The sequence below is a fragment of the Canis aureus genome, chromosome 11 (genome assembly GCF_053574225.1).
Source record: "Canis aureus isolate CA01 chromosome 11, VMU_Caureus_v.1.0, whole genome shotgun sequence".
NCBI classification, from domain to species: Eukaryota; Metazoa; Chordata; class Mammalia; order Carnivora; family Canidae; genus Canis; species Canis aureus.
Window position 1 is genome coordinate 43657982 of NC_135621.1, and position 16986 is coordinate 43674967.

The 16986-nt window shown below is 36.7% G+C and overlaps 1 protein-coding gene and 1 pseudogene across 5 annotated transcripts in view; both read right to left on the reverse strand.

Moving 5' to 3' along the window:
* Positions 1-16986, reverse strand: part of IL1R1 (interleukin 1 receptor type 1) — a 71928-nt gene that overhangs the window by 5044 nt on the left and 49898 nt on the right. For all 5 annotated transcript variants that reach the window (XM_077914945.1, XM_077914944.1, XM_077914946.1 and 2 more), the window contains 8 exons: positions 15894-15960; positions 12779-13013; positions 12483-12672; positions 11311-11479; positions 8991-9056; positions 3832-3949; positions 2926-3077; positions 148-291 (listed from right to left, as the gene is read on the reverse strand). In XM_077914945.1, the coding sequence (XP_077771071.1) occupies positions 148-291; positions 2926-3077; positions 3832-3949; positions 8991-9056; positions 11311-11479; positions 12483-12672; positions 12779-13013; positions 15894-15954 (1135 nt within the window). In that variant the 5' untranslated portion in view covers positions 15955-15960. The remainder of the gene's footprint in view (positions 1-147; positions 292-2925; positions 3078-3831; positions 3950-8990; positions 9057-11310; positions 11480-12482; positions 12673-12778; positions 13014-15893; positions 15961-16986) is intronic.
* Positions 5862-7087, reverse strand: LOC144323956 (small ubiquitin-related modifier 1 pseudogene; annotated as a pseudogene).

Sequence of the window (16986 nt, forward strand, 5' to 3'; positions counted from 1 at the left end):
CTCCAATTACATACAAGAATAACTACTATTCGTGTATATGCCATATTTCATTTTAAAATTTAAGTATAAACCCTCAGTTATCTTCTACATCCCTTAACTATCCCCTCTCTCCAACAAAGAATTATTGCATAGAATACAACATTGTACCTTTTTTGGGGAGAAACTCATAGCAACAATCCCTGTACCAAAGCACAATGTCAACCTTGAAGATTTTGTAGATGAAAACAGAGCATGTAATCACTACTGTTAACATGACAAATACACCAATCATGTGCTTCTTGAAATCAGGCACTATAGCGGAAAAGAGGAAAAAATATATTAGAACCAAAAGAATTAAAAATTGGGGCATACCAAATTAAATATTATTATCCCAGAGAAACTATTTGGGATTGGTCTGCAATCTCAAATCCCAGATAGTATCAACCTATTCATTATCATCACTTAATAAAGCATAGTAATGCACAGAGCCATTTAGAATTGATACCACATAAAACTGAATGAAGTGCACTGTATTAAATTTCCACCTAAATATTATAACACAGTTGACCCTTGAACAATATAGGTTTGAGCTGCATGGGTCCATTTATATGTAGTTTCTTTTTATAACAGTTACTATAAATGTATTTTCTCTTCCTTATGATTTTCTTTTTTTAAAAAAAATTATTGATTTATTCTTGAGAGACATAGAGAAAGAGGCAGAGACACAGGCAGAGTGAGAAACAGGCTCCCCGCAGGGAGCCCGATGCAGGACTTGGTCCCACAATCCCAGGATCATAACCTGAGCCAAAGGCAGATGCTCAACCGCTGAGCCACCCAGGTGTCCTTCCTTATGATTTTCTTAATAACATTTTCTTTTTTCTAGCTTACTTTATTTTAAGAGCACAGTATATAATACACATAATATACAAAATATGTGTTAACTGTTTATGTTATCAGTAATGTTTCTGGTCAACAGTAGTTTATCCATAGTAAAGTTTGGGGGGACTCAAGTTATACTCGAATTTTTGACTGGGAGTGGGGGTGATGGTTCTTCTAACCCTCATGTTGTTCAAGGGTCCACCGTATACAATGAACAGAAAAAAATGCCAAAGACTATAGGATAGAGCACTTCAGAATAAAGCAAGTCAAACTCACTCAAAAGCCTACAAAAGAAAAAAAGAAAAAGAAGAAAAAAAGCCTACAAAAGTTTCTGGAAGCAGAAGAGTCAGGTGGTGGAAGTTGAAGTCTAGGGAAAAGGAAAGAAGGCGTTTAGGGATGCCATACAGAATGTTTCACTCTTCCACATTCTCCTACCTTCACTCCCTAATCATTCACCCAATGATTGCAGTGGAGGAAGGGCAGAGAAGCAAGGTGAAGAAGAGGTAAGGGGGTATGGTGTAGAGAGAAAAAAAAAGAAAAAGTGCCTTCTAAATGTCAGGGGCCATGTAGGCACCCAGAAGAGAGAATCTAAAAGCTCTATTATTTTAATTTCCCAATCTGGGTCTTTGATCCATCTGCAGATTATTTGGGTATGAAATAGAAATGAAGATATATGCCATTTTCCAAACCAATATCCAATTGGCCCAATGGATAGTTCACCTTTATAGTCTTGATTATGGCAGTTTCACACAAGATCATGATATCTGTAGTGTAAATCTTCCAGATTTATTGTTTTTATTCAAGACTACCTTGATTATCCTTATCCCTTTCTTTTTTTAAGATTTTATTTATTTATTTGACAGAGAGATAAAGACAACACAAGCAGGAGGAGCAGATAGAGAGGGAGAAGCAGGCTCCCCGCTGAGCAGAAAGCCCTACAAGGCTCCAGCCCAGGAACCTGAGATCATGACCTGAGCCAAAGGCAGATGCCTGACTGAGCCACACAGGTGCCTCATCCATTTACATTTCCAGATACTTTTAGAATAAACCTGCCTACAACAATGCACCCACACAAACACATACCCCCACTTGCACAAATACTGTTGAAATTCATTTGAATTTTTTTGAATTTACACATTCATTTGGGGAGAACTGACATCTTTATAATATGGAGTTATTCAATCTATAAACATTATATATCCTTACACCTATTTAACTCTTCTCTAATTTATTTCGGTAATCTTTTTTTAGTTTGTATCATGGAGGTCTTGAAGAGCCTTTGCTAGATTTCTTCCTAAGTATTTGACAATTTTTGATACTACTGTAAATGTAATCTTTTAAATTTAATTTCTATTTATTGTTGGTATTTTATAGACATACATAGAAACACTGTATACATATATATATATATGTTTACATGTAGAGAGACTAGTGATCTTGCTAAATTTGTTTACTAATTCTCATAGTTTGTCTCTAGGTTTTAAAATTTTCTTCCATGTACACATCCATAAGGACCCTATATTTAATTCAATTACAAGTAATCACATTATTTAACAAATATTTTCAATATTGTGTCTGATTATATACTTGAAGAAAACCAATAACTTCTGACATCCCCTCTGGAATGTAGATATTTAGGCTTCTCCTGTACATCCATTATACTGTCATTTACCAAAAAATATTCATTAAATACCTATGATATAGCAGACTTAAGTCACTACTAGCTCTGGAAATAGGATGATTGGTAAGATAAATGGTCAGCACCATCACAGAATTTAAGTCAAGTAAAGAAAACTAAGTATGAAAAATATTGTGACAGGGACATAGAGTTCTCTGAAAGTATATAACAGAGGCAATAATCTCATCTGTGTGGTCAGAGAGTTTGTTAAGGGCAGGCAAGAGGACAGAAAGCTTCCTAGCAGAAGAAACAGTCCAGCTGACAAGTGAAAGAATAGAAGTTTGCCAGGTTAAGAGGAATTCAAGTGTTCCAGGCAAAGAAAACACTATATACCTAACGGTCATTGCAACAGTGAACCATAAATACATTTCAAATATTCTGTTGTTTACCTGGATGTATTAATTGGATATATGCTGTACTTATACCATCTGTATTCTTCGCTACACAGGTAAAGGGATATTGATAAAATCTACTTTCCACTTCTAAAATATTAAGCATGGTGATGATTGTACTCTTTCTTTTTTTTGAAGGATTTTCCACTCTGTTCAAAAGAGAGAGAATAAATAAAGTTATTTAAGTAAAACTACAACTGAGACACATATACATGGTTCATCTCTTTATCCACCACATGAATTATGGCAGAAATTATCACCAGCCCTATGCACAGGGATAATAATCAGGCTGTTAGCTATCCTGATCTGAGATTTCATAGCCCAAAGATCACTGTCAGTAAAAGGCCCAGTAGCAGAGATCAAAATAAAATTACCAGCCTCCGAGAAGAAAAAAGATGGATGGGCATTCTGGTTGTCATGGGGGCACAGAGAATACATGAAACAAGAGGAGACTGGAGCAGATGACCAAGGAGAATGCTAAGGAGTCAGGAGTTGATCCCTAGAGAGGAAACAGAAAGCCACTAGAGACTTGAGAGGTGGAGTGCCAGATTCTCCATCCCACTTAATGAGTCTTTCCTAAACTGCTTAAAAAACAGAATAACATGAAGGGTAATTCAGGAAAGTTGCTTCATTGGGATATTGTAACATACCTATCTAAATTCAACAGAAAGCCTTCCAAGTGGTCCGGAATTTACACCACAATGTCATGTATTTTTACCTTAAGTGTTTAAGAACTTATAAATCCTGTTTAGCTCAGCAAAACTCAATATGGGCAGTAAAGGATCAAGGGCCAATCAACTAACTTTTGCTATTCAATTAAACCATCAAGGCTGTATAAATTTCATGACATGAAATTTAATACCAAAATACCTCTGTTGTGTGAGTGGCTTTTAGCATACTTACGGTATATAATCCTCCTCCAGCACTGAGTCCTCTATATCAATTGATGACCCATTCCACGTCCAGTAGACAAAGTCACTAAAGTGGCCACTGACGTTGCACAGCAATTGTAGCTTGGATCCTGCGAAGCAATGTATTTTTAATCATAGCAATTGATTTTTAGCTGATCTACCTAGATTAATAAGAGGCTATTGAATAAAAATTTTAAATTATAAAAAAAAAAAAATTTTAAATTATAGAAAAGTACAAAGAAAACAAAAATTGCCCTTAAACCCACCTCTTGGAGAAAACCATGATTAGCAAACTTATGTATCTTATTCCTTATCTTCTCTATGTACACATGCAATTTTTTCTTCACATGCAATTTTTAAATGAAGTGTTGTCTACTATTTGTAAATATTGTATATTGGGAATTCCAGCTTACTTGACCAGCCTTCCAAAACAGGCCATTTCATGGCTGCTTAGTATTCCATAATACAGATATACTATGATTAACAATTTTTCTATTGCTAAACATAATTTGTTTCTAAGTTTTTCATTATTAGGATTAATATTCTAATGACCATTCTTGTACATCATCAATACTATACATATCCTGAAGTACTACTTTGAATCTGGAAGTAGAATTGAGTGAGATACATATTTAAAAAGCCAAATGAGGCTGTACATGCCCACACTTTGTCCAGTAGTGTATGTGATTGTCTTCTAACCCCCAAATCTCCAGATTCCAATTATTTTTGTCATTGCCCAAAAAGAGAAGGAAAATTTCCATTTAAATTTTCATCTGCATTTCTTGAAATCACAGTGAACGTGTCTTTTATAAGTTTGGTATTCATTTGCCTTTACGAATTGCTTATTATACCCACTGTCTATTATTTAGTTGATTCTCATTTAACTTCACTGCCGTGTGGGAGCTCTTTATTCATCGAGGATATTAACTCTTTATCATGCATGAAAACTATTCCAAATACCACTCAGAGTTCATTGCTTTCATTTTCATTTTTGTTTAGGGAAATTCTTTGGTGTAGATATTTTTATTTTTTTATTCAGTCAAATTTCTGTTTTATCTGTTCTCACAGTTTTTTTCTAAAGCTCTACCACCAAATCAGAAAAATATCCATGTATGTTTCACTGAGATATATAAAATGTTCCCCTTTGTTTTATTGTTTTGATTGTTTTAGTTCTTTACTCTGTCTAGAATATAAATGGGTATGGTGTGAGGGAGAGATTTAACTTAATGTTTTTATCCAAATAGCTGATTGATCCTTTCAGAACCACTTACTGAGTAACAATTTGTAATGCCACTTTTATCAGAAAATAAATTATTTATTTGTGACTTTCTTGGTTGATCTGAATGTATACACTGATTCCAATTGTACTAAAATCTTAATTATTTCAGCTTTGGGGTAAATGTTAGTATTACTTAGAGCTCTTCTTCCAAATATTGTTTTAATAATCTCATCATTTTAATCCTCTGGGTGATTTTTAGAATCTCTCGCCAACTTTTGAGCCCATTCATATTTTTATTGGAATTCCATCAGAACTATAATTTTAAGTCTCTGTCTTTACAATTTCCAGTTTTCCCTATAAGAAAAAACATACACTTCTATTACAGTTTTCCTTAAATTAGTGTTGATCAAGATTGTATTCATTATTGTTCCCTTTGGAGACTTTTAAGACATTTTTATCCTAATTGCCTCCCTCCCCCATGAATTTTTAATACCACAGACAAACAGTATATTGCTTTAGGTTTTTTTCCACTAAGAACCAATTTTCTCCCCATTGGAAACAACATAGCTCCCACTCCTCATCAATATATATGATTTAAATCTCAATTTTCCTGAGATATAGGTCAGAATTTGGGGAGGGGGTTTCTCCTCTATAAATTTTATATATTTTTGAAAGATTTTGCTAAGAAATGTTATAGACATCTCTATGACATGTTGCAAATAGGAGCTCTTTCCCCATTATGTTTTCTAGCTGGTTACTGCCGAACAAGTTTACCATTTTAGAATGGTAATTAATTTTACTCATTTGTTTGCTGTTACAAATATTTTGTTTATTTTAATGAAGTTGGCTTAGACAATGTACATTTAAAACCCACATCCCCAGATGAAAAAGAAGTACAAATAAAATTTAAAAAAGCAGTGTTCTGTTGCATATACTTCTGCATGAATAACTTTATTAACTGCTTATGAAAATCAGGAGTTTTCAGAGATCTTCTGAGAAGATTTTTCTTTAATCTTAATGTTTTCTCTTCAGTGAAGCCATCACTGGAGTCAGTCCCTATTCTCACCATCTTTCTGCCACCTCGACTCCAATCTGATATTCCTTTTCTTTGGGGCCAGACCCTCAGGTTTTAAAAGCAGCTTTAAGTCAAGCAAAGGCCATTTTTCCACAGGTCAGTTCTCTGAGGAACTTCCATCTCCCACCGAGAGCCATAAGTTCAGGAGGGAAGCGGTCAGGTATCAGATTGCCGTCAGGGCCAGTTAGGAAGCCATGATGAGCACTAGCACTGGTGGGTCTTATTTACCACAAGCCTGAAGACACATAGTCCTGGAAAAGGCGGCCCCTCTGTGCACACACGTAATTTGTAAAAAGGAGTGGGCAACAGGAAGGGTATTGAGGTTTCATCACCAACACTCAGCACCATGAAAACAAATTCTAATGACTGATGGACACCGGAATTCAAATCACCAGATGTTTTAAGGAGGTGAGGTGCCAGTCTTTAATTGTATCTTGAATAGCACATGACAAAAGAACTATTTTTAAAAATTAAAAAAAAAGGACCAAGGGGAAAGAAGAAAAGATAAAAACAATATCTAAACTCATGGGATGACCCCATTTGTTCCTGACAAACTTCCATCACATCTTCCTCCGCTCCAAACTCCCTTGGACTGTGATTCTCAGCAATCCTCTGACCTTCAAAGAGAAACCTGAGTGAATTCACTGGAACATCCAGTCTTTGACAGGATGGTTCTTTGAGTTTCTGGAGATGTGTCGTCTGCCATCCTCACTTCAAAGTGAATCTCACTGCCATCATGTCCGATGACTCTGAGTTTAATGCATGCTCTTTCCTTCTTATCCCTTAAATCCCCATTTGAAGGTTCTGCCTCCTGGTCAGACATGGTGATGATGGCTTCACCCAGAGTCTCATCCGCACAGCAGTGGCCTCGGGGAGGCAGGACCTCGCTCGGAGATTTACAAATCCATCTCTTCCCCACAGCACGCCACCACAGCCGGAGGGACTTCCACTACACCTAGAATATTAATTTTGTATCTGGCCCATTAATAATATACTAACCCTAACTTCTCCCCCGTAATGCTCTTGAGGGTAATACATACATTATGTGATCTGAAAATAATAATAAAGTCCTTTACAGTAGGCCTGCCTTGGTTCTTTCATGTATGACTGTATTAAGTGGGTGTTTCTAGAATATGTTAAGTAAAGTTATTTGGGCATCTTTGTCTTGCTCTTGGCTTCGGCAAGAGGGTCTATGCCTGTAGAAGGTCTAACACTATAGTGGTTTATCATTAAGAATGCTAGTGACTATTGGTTTCAATCGATGCTCTTTATTAACTTAAGGAAGTATCCCCCAGCTCCTATTGTTCTAAGTTATTTTATTGGTAATTGGCATTGAATCTTAGCAAATGCCTGTTTGAAACCCTTCAGGAGAATCATATGACAGGGTGATGTGTGCATCTCACCAACATGATATATTGAAATAATTGTTTTCTTATATGAAGCTATTTTTTTAGATTTAGAGATCACTGCCCCCTGAACTTGAGAGCTCCAAACCGTGTACCTCTAGAACATGAATTCTTAATAGAAGCTACAGCCAACAGGGCAAAAAGTGGTTCTTGGGGAAAGGGCAAGAAAATCCTAGATCTTGCAAAGGTTTGTGGCCCTTCCAAGTGCCACGATACATCAACAGATATCTATCTGGGCATTACAACTGAGGAAGGAGGAAGGGAAGAGGATTGGGGGAGGTAAGTGCCTTGTTAGGCTCTACAGGGGAGCATTAATGAGGAAGAAAAGGGTTGAGAAACACTACTCTAGATTCTATTGGTCTATATTTAATTGTGAGTTTTCACATCTTTGTTCATATCTACGAATGTCTTTATATTCCCTTCCACCAGGAATAACAACTTGGCCAAGTACAGAATCCACTCGTCACAAACTTCTACCTTCTAATCTCTGTACAATCATTCAAGGTATTCATGCAGGTACTTTTACAGAAGAGAACTTTGTATTCCAGCCTGGCTTTTGGTCCTCCAATAGGAAAATCTGTTTTTATGTTTGGACCAATGGTTTTTAATAGAATTTTCAGTGGAGGCAGAAATGTTCTATATTTGTGCTAATACAGAACTCACTGGCCACATATGGCTATTAAGCCCTTGAGATATGGCTAATGTGACTGAAGAGCTAATTTTTAATTGAACTAATTAATTTACTCAACTTAAATTTACATGTACATAGCCACATACAGCTATTGGCTATTGCATTATATAGTGTAGGTCTGGATGCTTCTAAGATTGTGCCTTTGTTCCTGAAATAAAAAAATTCACTGACTTGATGGTCATTCCAGAAAAATACTTTTCCTTTTTGGTCTGTTATTGTACACTTCTGTCTAAAAGCCTAACTCTGGTCTTAAGAAATCCATTCTGGGGATGCATGGGTTGCTCAGTGGTTGAGTATCTGCCTTTGGCTCAGGCTATGATCCCAGGGTTCTGGGATCGAGTCCCACATCAGGCTCCCTGCAGGGAGCCTGTTTCTCCCTCTGCCTATATCTCTGCCTCTCTATGTGTGTTTCTCATGAATAAATATATAAAATCTTTTTTTAAAAAAAGAAAGAAATCCATCCTGTGCCACTCAGATAAATTACATTTTTCATTTCTAGTTCTGTTGAACTTAGCCTTTGGCTGATGCTTTTATAAGGACCCACAGGAAAGTGAGGGTGGACAAATCAGACATGGTTAGATTTCTGCCATGAGAGGCAGGAAATCCAAAGAAAAATTTTAAGATATAATCTGTGCCACTTGCCCACTAATTATAGATCTATTTGGTAAACGGTTTCGGTTATGTGAAGTAAACGTAGAGTTTATCTTAATCATGAGTTCAAAATAATGATTTCAGCGTATCCTGACTGGAGCCCACTTACCCAAACTTGCTTCCACTGTCTCATTAGCTGGACTCACAATTATAGGCCTCACAGGTTTGTGTTCTTCTGAAAGACAAACATTCGCAGGGCTTCTTAGTCTGTTACAGATCAGAATCTCGACTGGTGACAACTGTTAGCAAAATATACCACATGGCATCTGGCCAGATATTCCCGCAAGTCCCCAAGGCATAGACAGTAGGAGGCAGAAGGTAAGAGTTGTGAAGGAAGGAGACCAACACAGGCGACAGCAAAACCACAAATACATGCTACCCAGCCTGGTGGGCTCTGCTGAGCCTGTCGAATATGGTGCTACAAACACACACCTCACCATGATTCCAGAAACAAGTGCCTCTCTTAAAGCAAATCAGGAAAAACAAATAGCTGTGGAAAGGTACCTCTGTGGATGAAGCATTCACTGGACGAACCATCCAGTGATATACCTGCTTGTATTTAGTAATTGTAGTAATGACCTAAGAGTGGAATGTCCAGCAATTTGGCATAATTTATGAAAATGGGCAGAAAAGTATCAAGGAGTTCCAGAAATTCATTTAAGTTTTATTTACAAGAAGATTGACTTCAAAGGTAGATCTGTGGCCAAGCCTGAGAAATTATGAACTGGAATGCCCAGTATTCCATCAGAGTCAAGAAAGAAAAGAAAGAAAAAAAGAAAAGAAAAGAAAGAAAAGAAAAAAGAAGAAAGGTAAAGGGAAAAGGAAAAGAAAAAGAAAAAGGAAAAGAAAAAGAAAAAAGTAAGTTCCATCAGAATGGGATACTGTCTCTTTTGTTCCCTAATGTATACCTAGAACAGTGCCAGGTGCATAGTAAATGCTCAATTAATATTTTAAAATTCCTTTATATTTGTTTTACAAAAACAAAATATGTTTTGTTTCCAATGTTCTAATACTCTCTTTTGTGATTAAATATATTATTTCTACAAAAGGGACCAAAAAAGAAGACAGAGAGTATTTAAAACATATTTGACCTATTAAAAAAATTCCCTGGGCAGCCCGGGTGGCTCAGCGCCACCTTCAGCCCAGGGCGTGATCCTGGAGTCCTGGGATCGAGTCCCACATGGCGCTTCCTGCATGGAGCCTGCTTCTCCCACCTGTGTCTCTGCCTCTCTCTCTCTCTCTCTCTCTCTCTCTCTCTGTCTTTCATGAATAAATAAATAAATATTTTTTAAAATAAAAATTAAAAAAATTCCCTAGTTCTCTCTAAAATTCTGTCTGCTGCTCTGGTTGCTGTATGTCAAGACAGACCAAGAAGAGGTACCCAATGGTCAGAGAGAAGCTGCTAAAAACTCAGGATGGTAGTGATATAAGGACTGTGGAAAATTATAATTCACTGATGCTTGCAAGACCCAGGCAAGGAGTTAATTTTGATTCAATAAAATTAATGTTTGCAAAATATAAATTATTAGACAATTGAGAAAACATAGCTATACATAGGGTGATCGTATTTTGGGTTTACCTGAGGCAGTCCCCATTTATACCTGTTGTCTCAGGATAGTTACTAATAAGGTCCCCTTTAACTTTTAAAGTTCTAGTTAAAGCAACTCTTCTATTACTGAAAGCTTACAAAATCTAATATTTACAGAAAGGCTGAGCATTTTGCCCATCCCCAGGTAATTTGTAGGAGGGCATTTTCTTATAAAATAGCTTTTAAGGTGAAACATAGTTAATAGAGAACTGAAAGCCTCAGGAATATTTACAAGAATAATTATCATATGTTTATTTCTTTCTTTTCTGTTTTGCACCAGGCACATGATCACAAGCTGAGCATACTTGATCTCTAATCTGTCCAATAACCTCGGAAGGTTGTATCATCTTAGAGGAGGAAACAGGCTTAGAGAAGTAAAGTAACTGAGCTAACATGAAACTAATAAGAGATAGAGTGCACTCTGGGAATGCAACATATTCCAAAGCCCATTAGTGTCCACCCCATCAAGTCAGTGTTCCTTACTGCTAGATACTCAGTCCTCCCAAGTGAAAGTGCTCAAAATTGCTCTTCGTCTTATACCAGCCACAGGGAACCCCAGAGCTCTCTGGAAGAACCATCGTTAGCCATACCAAAGAAAAAGGCTCTTACTTCAGTTGGAAAACACAGGTCCTAATGTTTGTCTAATCAGCTCTGCATCTGAAGCAAGAATGCAAAACATGCATATAATATTAGCAACAAAAAAGCTAAAGCCATGTGACCTTTGGCAAGTCATCGAGCCCCTCTTGGGTTTGGTTCCTCCCTGAACAATGAAGGTAATATTAGAATCATGGTTTCCAGGCCTTCCCAGATTCAAACTCCTATGATTGGAGTTATGACTTACCTATAGTAGTAAGTTCTATAACCCGGGTAATACGATATTGCTTTCCGGAGTATGTATAAAATGCTCCACAAGTATATTTCCCATTATGCGCCGTAGTCACATTCGCTATGATGAGTCTATCTGTCAGTCCAATAAAGTTTATATTGTCAAGAAGCAGAGGTTTGCAATCCTAGATGGAGGGAGAGGAAAGACATAATTAAAGCCAATTAATGATTTTCCCCAGCCTACCAGGAAAAGAAACTCCATTTTTTCACACTGGCAAATGTTTTATGTGGGTAGTGTGTGTAGGTGGTGTGTTCAGATACAGATATATATATATGTACATATATTCATATAAATCCAAACATATATGAATCAAAATCCTCAGGGGAATTTACAAGAATAATCCTCATACATCTGTTTATTTCTCCTCTATTTTGCACAGACACATGATCACAAGCTCAGTACATACAGGAATATATGACTATGTTTCTTGCGTACAAGTTTTAATACAGCATTTTTTTTGGCAATAGTCACAATTATATTCCCAGGATATTACATTCTTATGCCTATGAGACTTGCACTTTGAAGACAAGTGAAGACAAATTTACTTTGCAAGGAAAACATATTTGAGGGCAGAATGCTAATACCAGTTTCTTAGTAATGCTGTACTTCCTTTCTGCATTGATATTATTTATTTTGTATCTCTTTACCTCTACCAGATGATTCCCCATGTAAGCGCCAAAAAACTGGATATATCAAAGGTACCAAAACATGACGTGCTCCATGGACTGCTAGCCAATCCACTTTTAAGACAATTACAGAAACCACTCAGTTACGTAAGGACCATTTAATGTTTTTAACAAAACCAAAAAATAGTATCTTTAATAATAAATAGGGATCTCTCAAAAACTTTAAATTTATAATCAGCCTCATCTTTAAATATCCTTTATTTCTACTATACTTTTTTCGACTTTATCTCATTAAATAAAACTAACAGAAAGTAAGACTTTCCTTAAACTGCAAATTAAATGTACGCCGTCTTACAACCCTAAAAAAAATTCCTGTTAATTTCACCACGCAAAAGAAACAATACATCAAAGTAAAAGTAGTCTGCAGATTCACCTTATTGTCTAAGGCAGAAAGCTATTATTTGCTGCAAAAATAAAATATCATATTTAATATAAAATTACCTTATGCCACTGTATTTTGGGAAGCTCATTTTTTTCATTTTTAAAAGAATCCATATAAGGACACACAAGTTGTCCATCTGCCGCAACAAGTAGTTTCTGTTTAAATACTGCTTCTGTGTTGTAACACAAGTTAGGTTCATGCTGTACAAACTTAGCAGTTATTTTAATTTTGAGGCAGTCAGTTGAATTCCTAAAATAAATCAAAATAGGTGAATTCAGCATAATTAAAGATGTTTCTATCCTTAACTCTTGCAGGCACACAGAACACGTTTGCAATGCATTAATACCTTTCTTACCTTACGACACAATAGTAATGTCCCGAATCCTCCACCTTAGCAGGAACAAACCACAGTTTATCTTTGTGCTGATGAATCCTAGAGTCTACTTCCATAGATATAGGTGTCTTACTGTCATTTTTATACCAAATTATAGTGCCTTTCTCTTCATTTGGGTTTAAAAAACATGCACGGACATCAATTTCAAATGCAGATGAAACTAAAATTACTGGTTCTTCACGTTCCTCACATGTATCTTTAAAAGGAAAAAAGAGAAAGAAGCAACTTCTGTGAAAAATTAATGTAATATCGACATATAAACACAGCAATTATAAAATACATCAATTCATATTATGTATGAGTTTTAACAGCTCTATGATTAAAAGCATCCCTTTGGAAGTCTGAAAGATTTATATTCAATTCCAGTCCCGTCACTCACTATCTGTGTGCCCTTGGGAAAGTTACTTAACCTTTCTATCCCCTCTTTACTCATCTATAAATTGGTGCTAATGTAGCAGGAGAGAAATCTGCTTCAGTACAAAATGGACTGGATTTGCTCTCCCTCCTGAACAACTAAAAAAAGAAAAAATGGACCAAGTACATGAAACAATATTCAAGACATTGAACATCAAAGAACAAAGAACAGAAATACCAGAAAGATGGAAAACAAAGTAGGTGAGCCCTACAATTTTCCCAAATTATTGTCCAGAGAAAGATTCTAGATCATGACATTACAAGGAGGAAACACAGGCAAAGCCCAGTCTTCTCTCTGAATGGAGAAGATAGAGCTGGAAATCCAGGTAAATCACAAGTTTGCAGGTCAGAGTACCAAAGGGATTAGAGCGGTATAGATATATATAGAGAGAGTTTTAGAGATCTATACAGTCTCCCTCAAGGTTTCAGCTGAGTACCAATTAGTATAAGCACATAAGAAAACTACCCCAAGTCAAAGTGAGAATTGCCAAAAGGATTAGAGTGACTATCTGCTGGAGCACATACTGCTGTTCTCAACAGCTAGAATGGAAAACTTATTAATCATGGGACATCAGGGAGAGTACTCAGAGGGTTTTGACCAGCTACTTAGGCCTACAGTAAACCTTTTTCTGACTAATTAAGCTTTAAAGCAAAACCGGAAAGGATCAACTATTTCCAAGTAACAACCCTGTAGCAGAGCAGTTCAAGAACATTTTTAGTAATACAAAAATATCCAGCACCCAAACTGGTAAAATCTTCAATGCCTAGCATTCAATCAAAAATTACTAAGTATGCAAAGAAGCAGGACAATACAATCAATAAGAAGAAAATAATCAGGGCGCCTGGGTAGCCTAGTCAGTGAAGCATCTGTCTTTGGCTCTGGTCATGATCTCAGGGCCCTGGGATTGAGCCCTGACTCAGGCTCCCTGCTCAGGGGAGTCTGCTTCTCTGTCTCTCTATGTCCCTCCTCCAACTCATGCTCATGCTCTCTCTCTCTCTCAAATAAATAAATAAAATCTTAAAAAAAAAAGAAGAAGAAAAAAAATCAAAGCAGACCCAGAAATGACACAGATGATAGAATAGATTGAAAAAGTAAAATAGTTATTACTATGTTCAAATACTATATCAAGCATGATGAGTAGAGATATAAAAGATTTTTTTAAATTTCTAATGATGAAAACTATAATGTTGACTTAAAAAATACATTGGATATGATTAATGGCAGATTTGACACAGTAGAAAAAAGATTAGTGAACTTCAAGGCATAGCATTATTAAATCTCTTTAAAGATAACTGAAAAAAAAAGATAACTGAATGTTTAAAGCAAAAATTTTAAAAGTATTGTGAGATTTATAACATATGGAAAAGTAAGATATATAGGAACAACTGGACAAAGTTCAAGAAGGGAGAAGTGGATTTATATTAAGTTTTTTATGGCATATGTGAAATAGCATAGTATTACCTGAAAGTAGACAGAGGCAAGTTAAAAATGGATATCATAAGCCTGAGGGCAGTAATTTTTTAAAAAGACAAGTTATTAGTATAAGCCAGACAAAACAGATAAAGTGAATTATGACATACGAATGGCAAAAAAAAAAAGCACATGACAAGAAGTTCATTATAACTAACGAGAAAATGGAAGTTAAAACTACAAACAGGGCAGCCTGGGTGGCTCAGCAGTTTAGCGCCGCCTTCAGCCCAGGGCATGATCCTGGGGACCCAGGATTGAGTCCCATATCGGGCTTCCTGCATGGAGCCTGCTTCTCCCTCTGCCTGTGTCTCTGCCTCTCTCTCTGTATCTCTCATGAATAAATAAATAAAATCTTTAAAAAAAATAAAACTACAAACAGATATTATTCCTTTCAGTATTAAAATTTAAAAGGTTGGCAATATCAGGTGTTGGTGACATACTGAACTTTCATTTACTGCTGGTGAGGGTATAAAATAGTATAACCGCTCAGAAGACATTTTAGTAAGTTCTCAAAAAGTTTAATACAAGCCAACCATATAACACAGCCATTCCCCTCCTAGGTATTAACTTAAGAAAAATGAAAATATATGCCCATTCAAAGACCTGAACACTAACTGAATAGCCAAGAACTAGAAATTTCTGAAATTTCCATTAAATGTGAATGGATAAATATATGGTGATATACCCCTATGACAGAAAATTACCACGTAATAAAATAGTAATAATTTATACAATATGAATAGATCTCAAAAATAATTATGATGACTGAAAGAAGCCAGACTAAAAAAAAAAAAACAAAACAAACAAAACTGTCTCTTGACGGTTCTCAGCTGTGGGTTCATAATGACTACATTTAACACCTCTTCTGAATGAAAGTCAGGATCTCCCATCACACTCTTCAGTCAGGAACAAAGTCAGAGGAGGCCCGGCCTTGACATTGGAGGCCTGGATTTTATTTAGCTCCTGCTCTGACACTAGCTACATGAACATGAGTTCTTAGCCTCACTGGGCCTCAGTTCCCCAATCTGTAAATAAGATAATGTACAATACAGTTCTGTGACCAGGGCTCTCTGTTCTGGGATTCAACAGACACAGGTGAGAAAAAAATGACTCTGTCAGGGAAGGTACTTCGTGTATTTTAAACAAAAGAGTTTTTCAGCAAACAAGAACATGAGGAAATGCTTAACTTACCGGCTTCCAGAGAAGAAATGAGTATAGCTATGAAACAAACAAGCCTGAGTAACTCTTTCATATTCTCCTGGAAAAGAGAGGAATGGACATGAAACAAAAATGAAAATGTTACTACTTCAGAAAAATCTCTAAAACCATATACACTAACTCCCACCTGCCTCTACCCTCACCCCCAAGTCACAATGATGGGTTAGTCTCCGTACGTCAATATGATCATGTTTCTGGTCAGAACTGGGGACAAGTTCAAACAATTTAAGATTAACAAAACTTTTTTTTTAAGATTTTATTTATTTATTCATGAGAGACACAGAGAGAGGAAGAGAGACACAGGCAGAGGGAGAAGCAGGCTCCATGCAGGGAGCCGGATGTGGGACTTGATTCTGGGACCCCAGGATCATGCCCTGGGCTGAAGGCAAGCACCAAACTGCTGAGCCACCCAGGGATCCCCAAGATTAACAAAACTTCTATCATCTGTCCCAATATTCATTTCCAATCTTGTTTCCCATTCAAATTTCCCCCAAATCTAATCTACACTATATCCAAATTATCTAAACCAGCTTGCCTCTAACTTGTGTGGATTTATTCTCCAGCTGGAATGCACCCCACTGCTAAGACCCACTTACAAAAAGTCTTTCCATACTTCTAGGTGCAGCTCAAAGATCACACCTTCATTTTATAAGGTAGACAAACTAAATTGTTTGTACCAAATGATTGACAGCTACCTAGAAACACAACAAAGAAGACTAAAAAAAATAATAACAATATATAGAAATTGAATGGTTTTTCCCCCTCTCTGAGGCTTTTTATCTAACATTTCCACAGTGAGCCTGTACTCATCTTATCAAAGAGAACAATCAAAAACAAAGCCTCTCAGCTCCTGAGTGGTTTAGAAGGCCACATCAACATAGCATCAGCCTCAAAAGCTATCAGTCAGCGATAGGGCTATAGATTAAATTGAGGTCCTGGGGGATCTCTGGGTGGCCCAGCGGTTTGGCGCCTGCCTTTGGCCCAGGGCGTGATCCTGGAGACCCAGGATCGAATCCCACATCAGGCTCCCGGTGCATGGAGCCTGTTTCTCCCTCTGCCTGTGTCT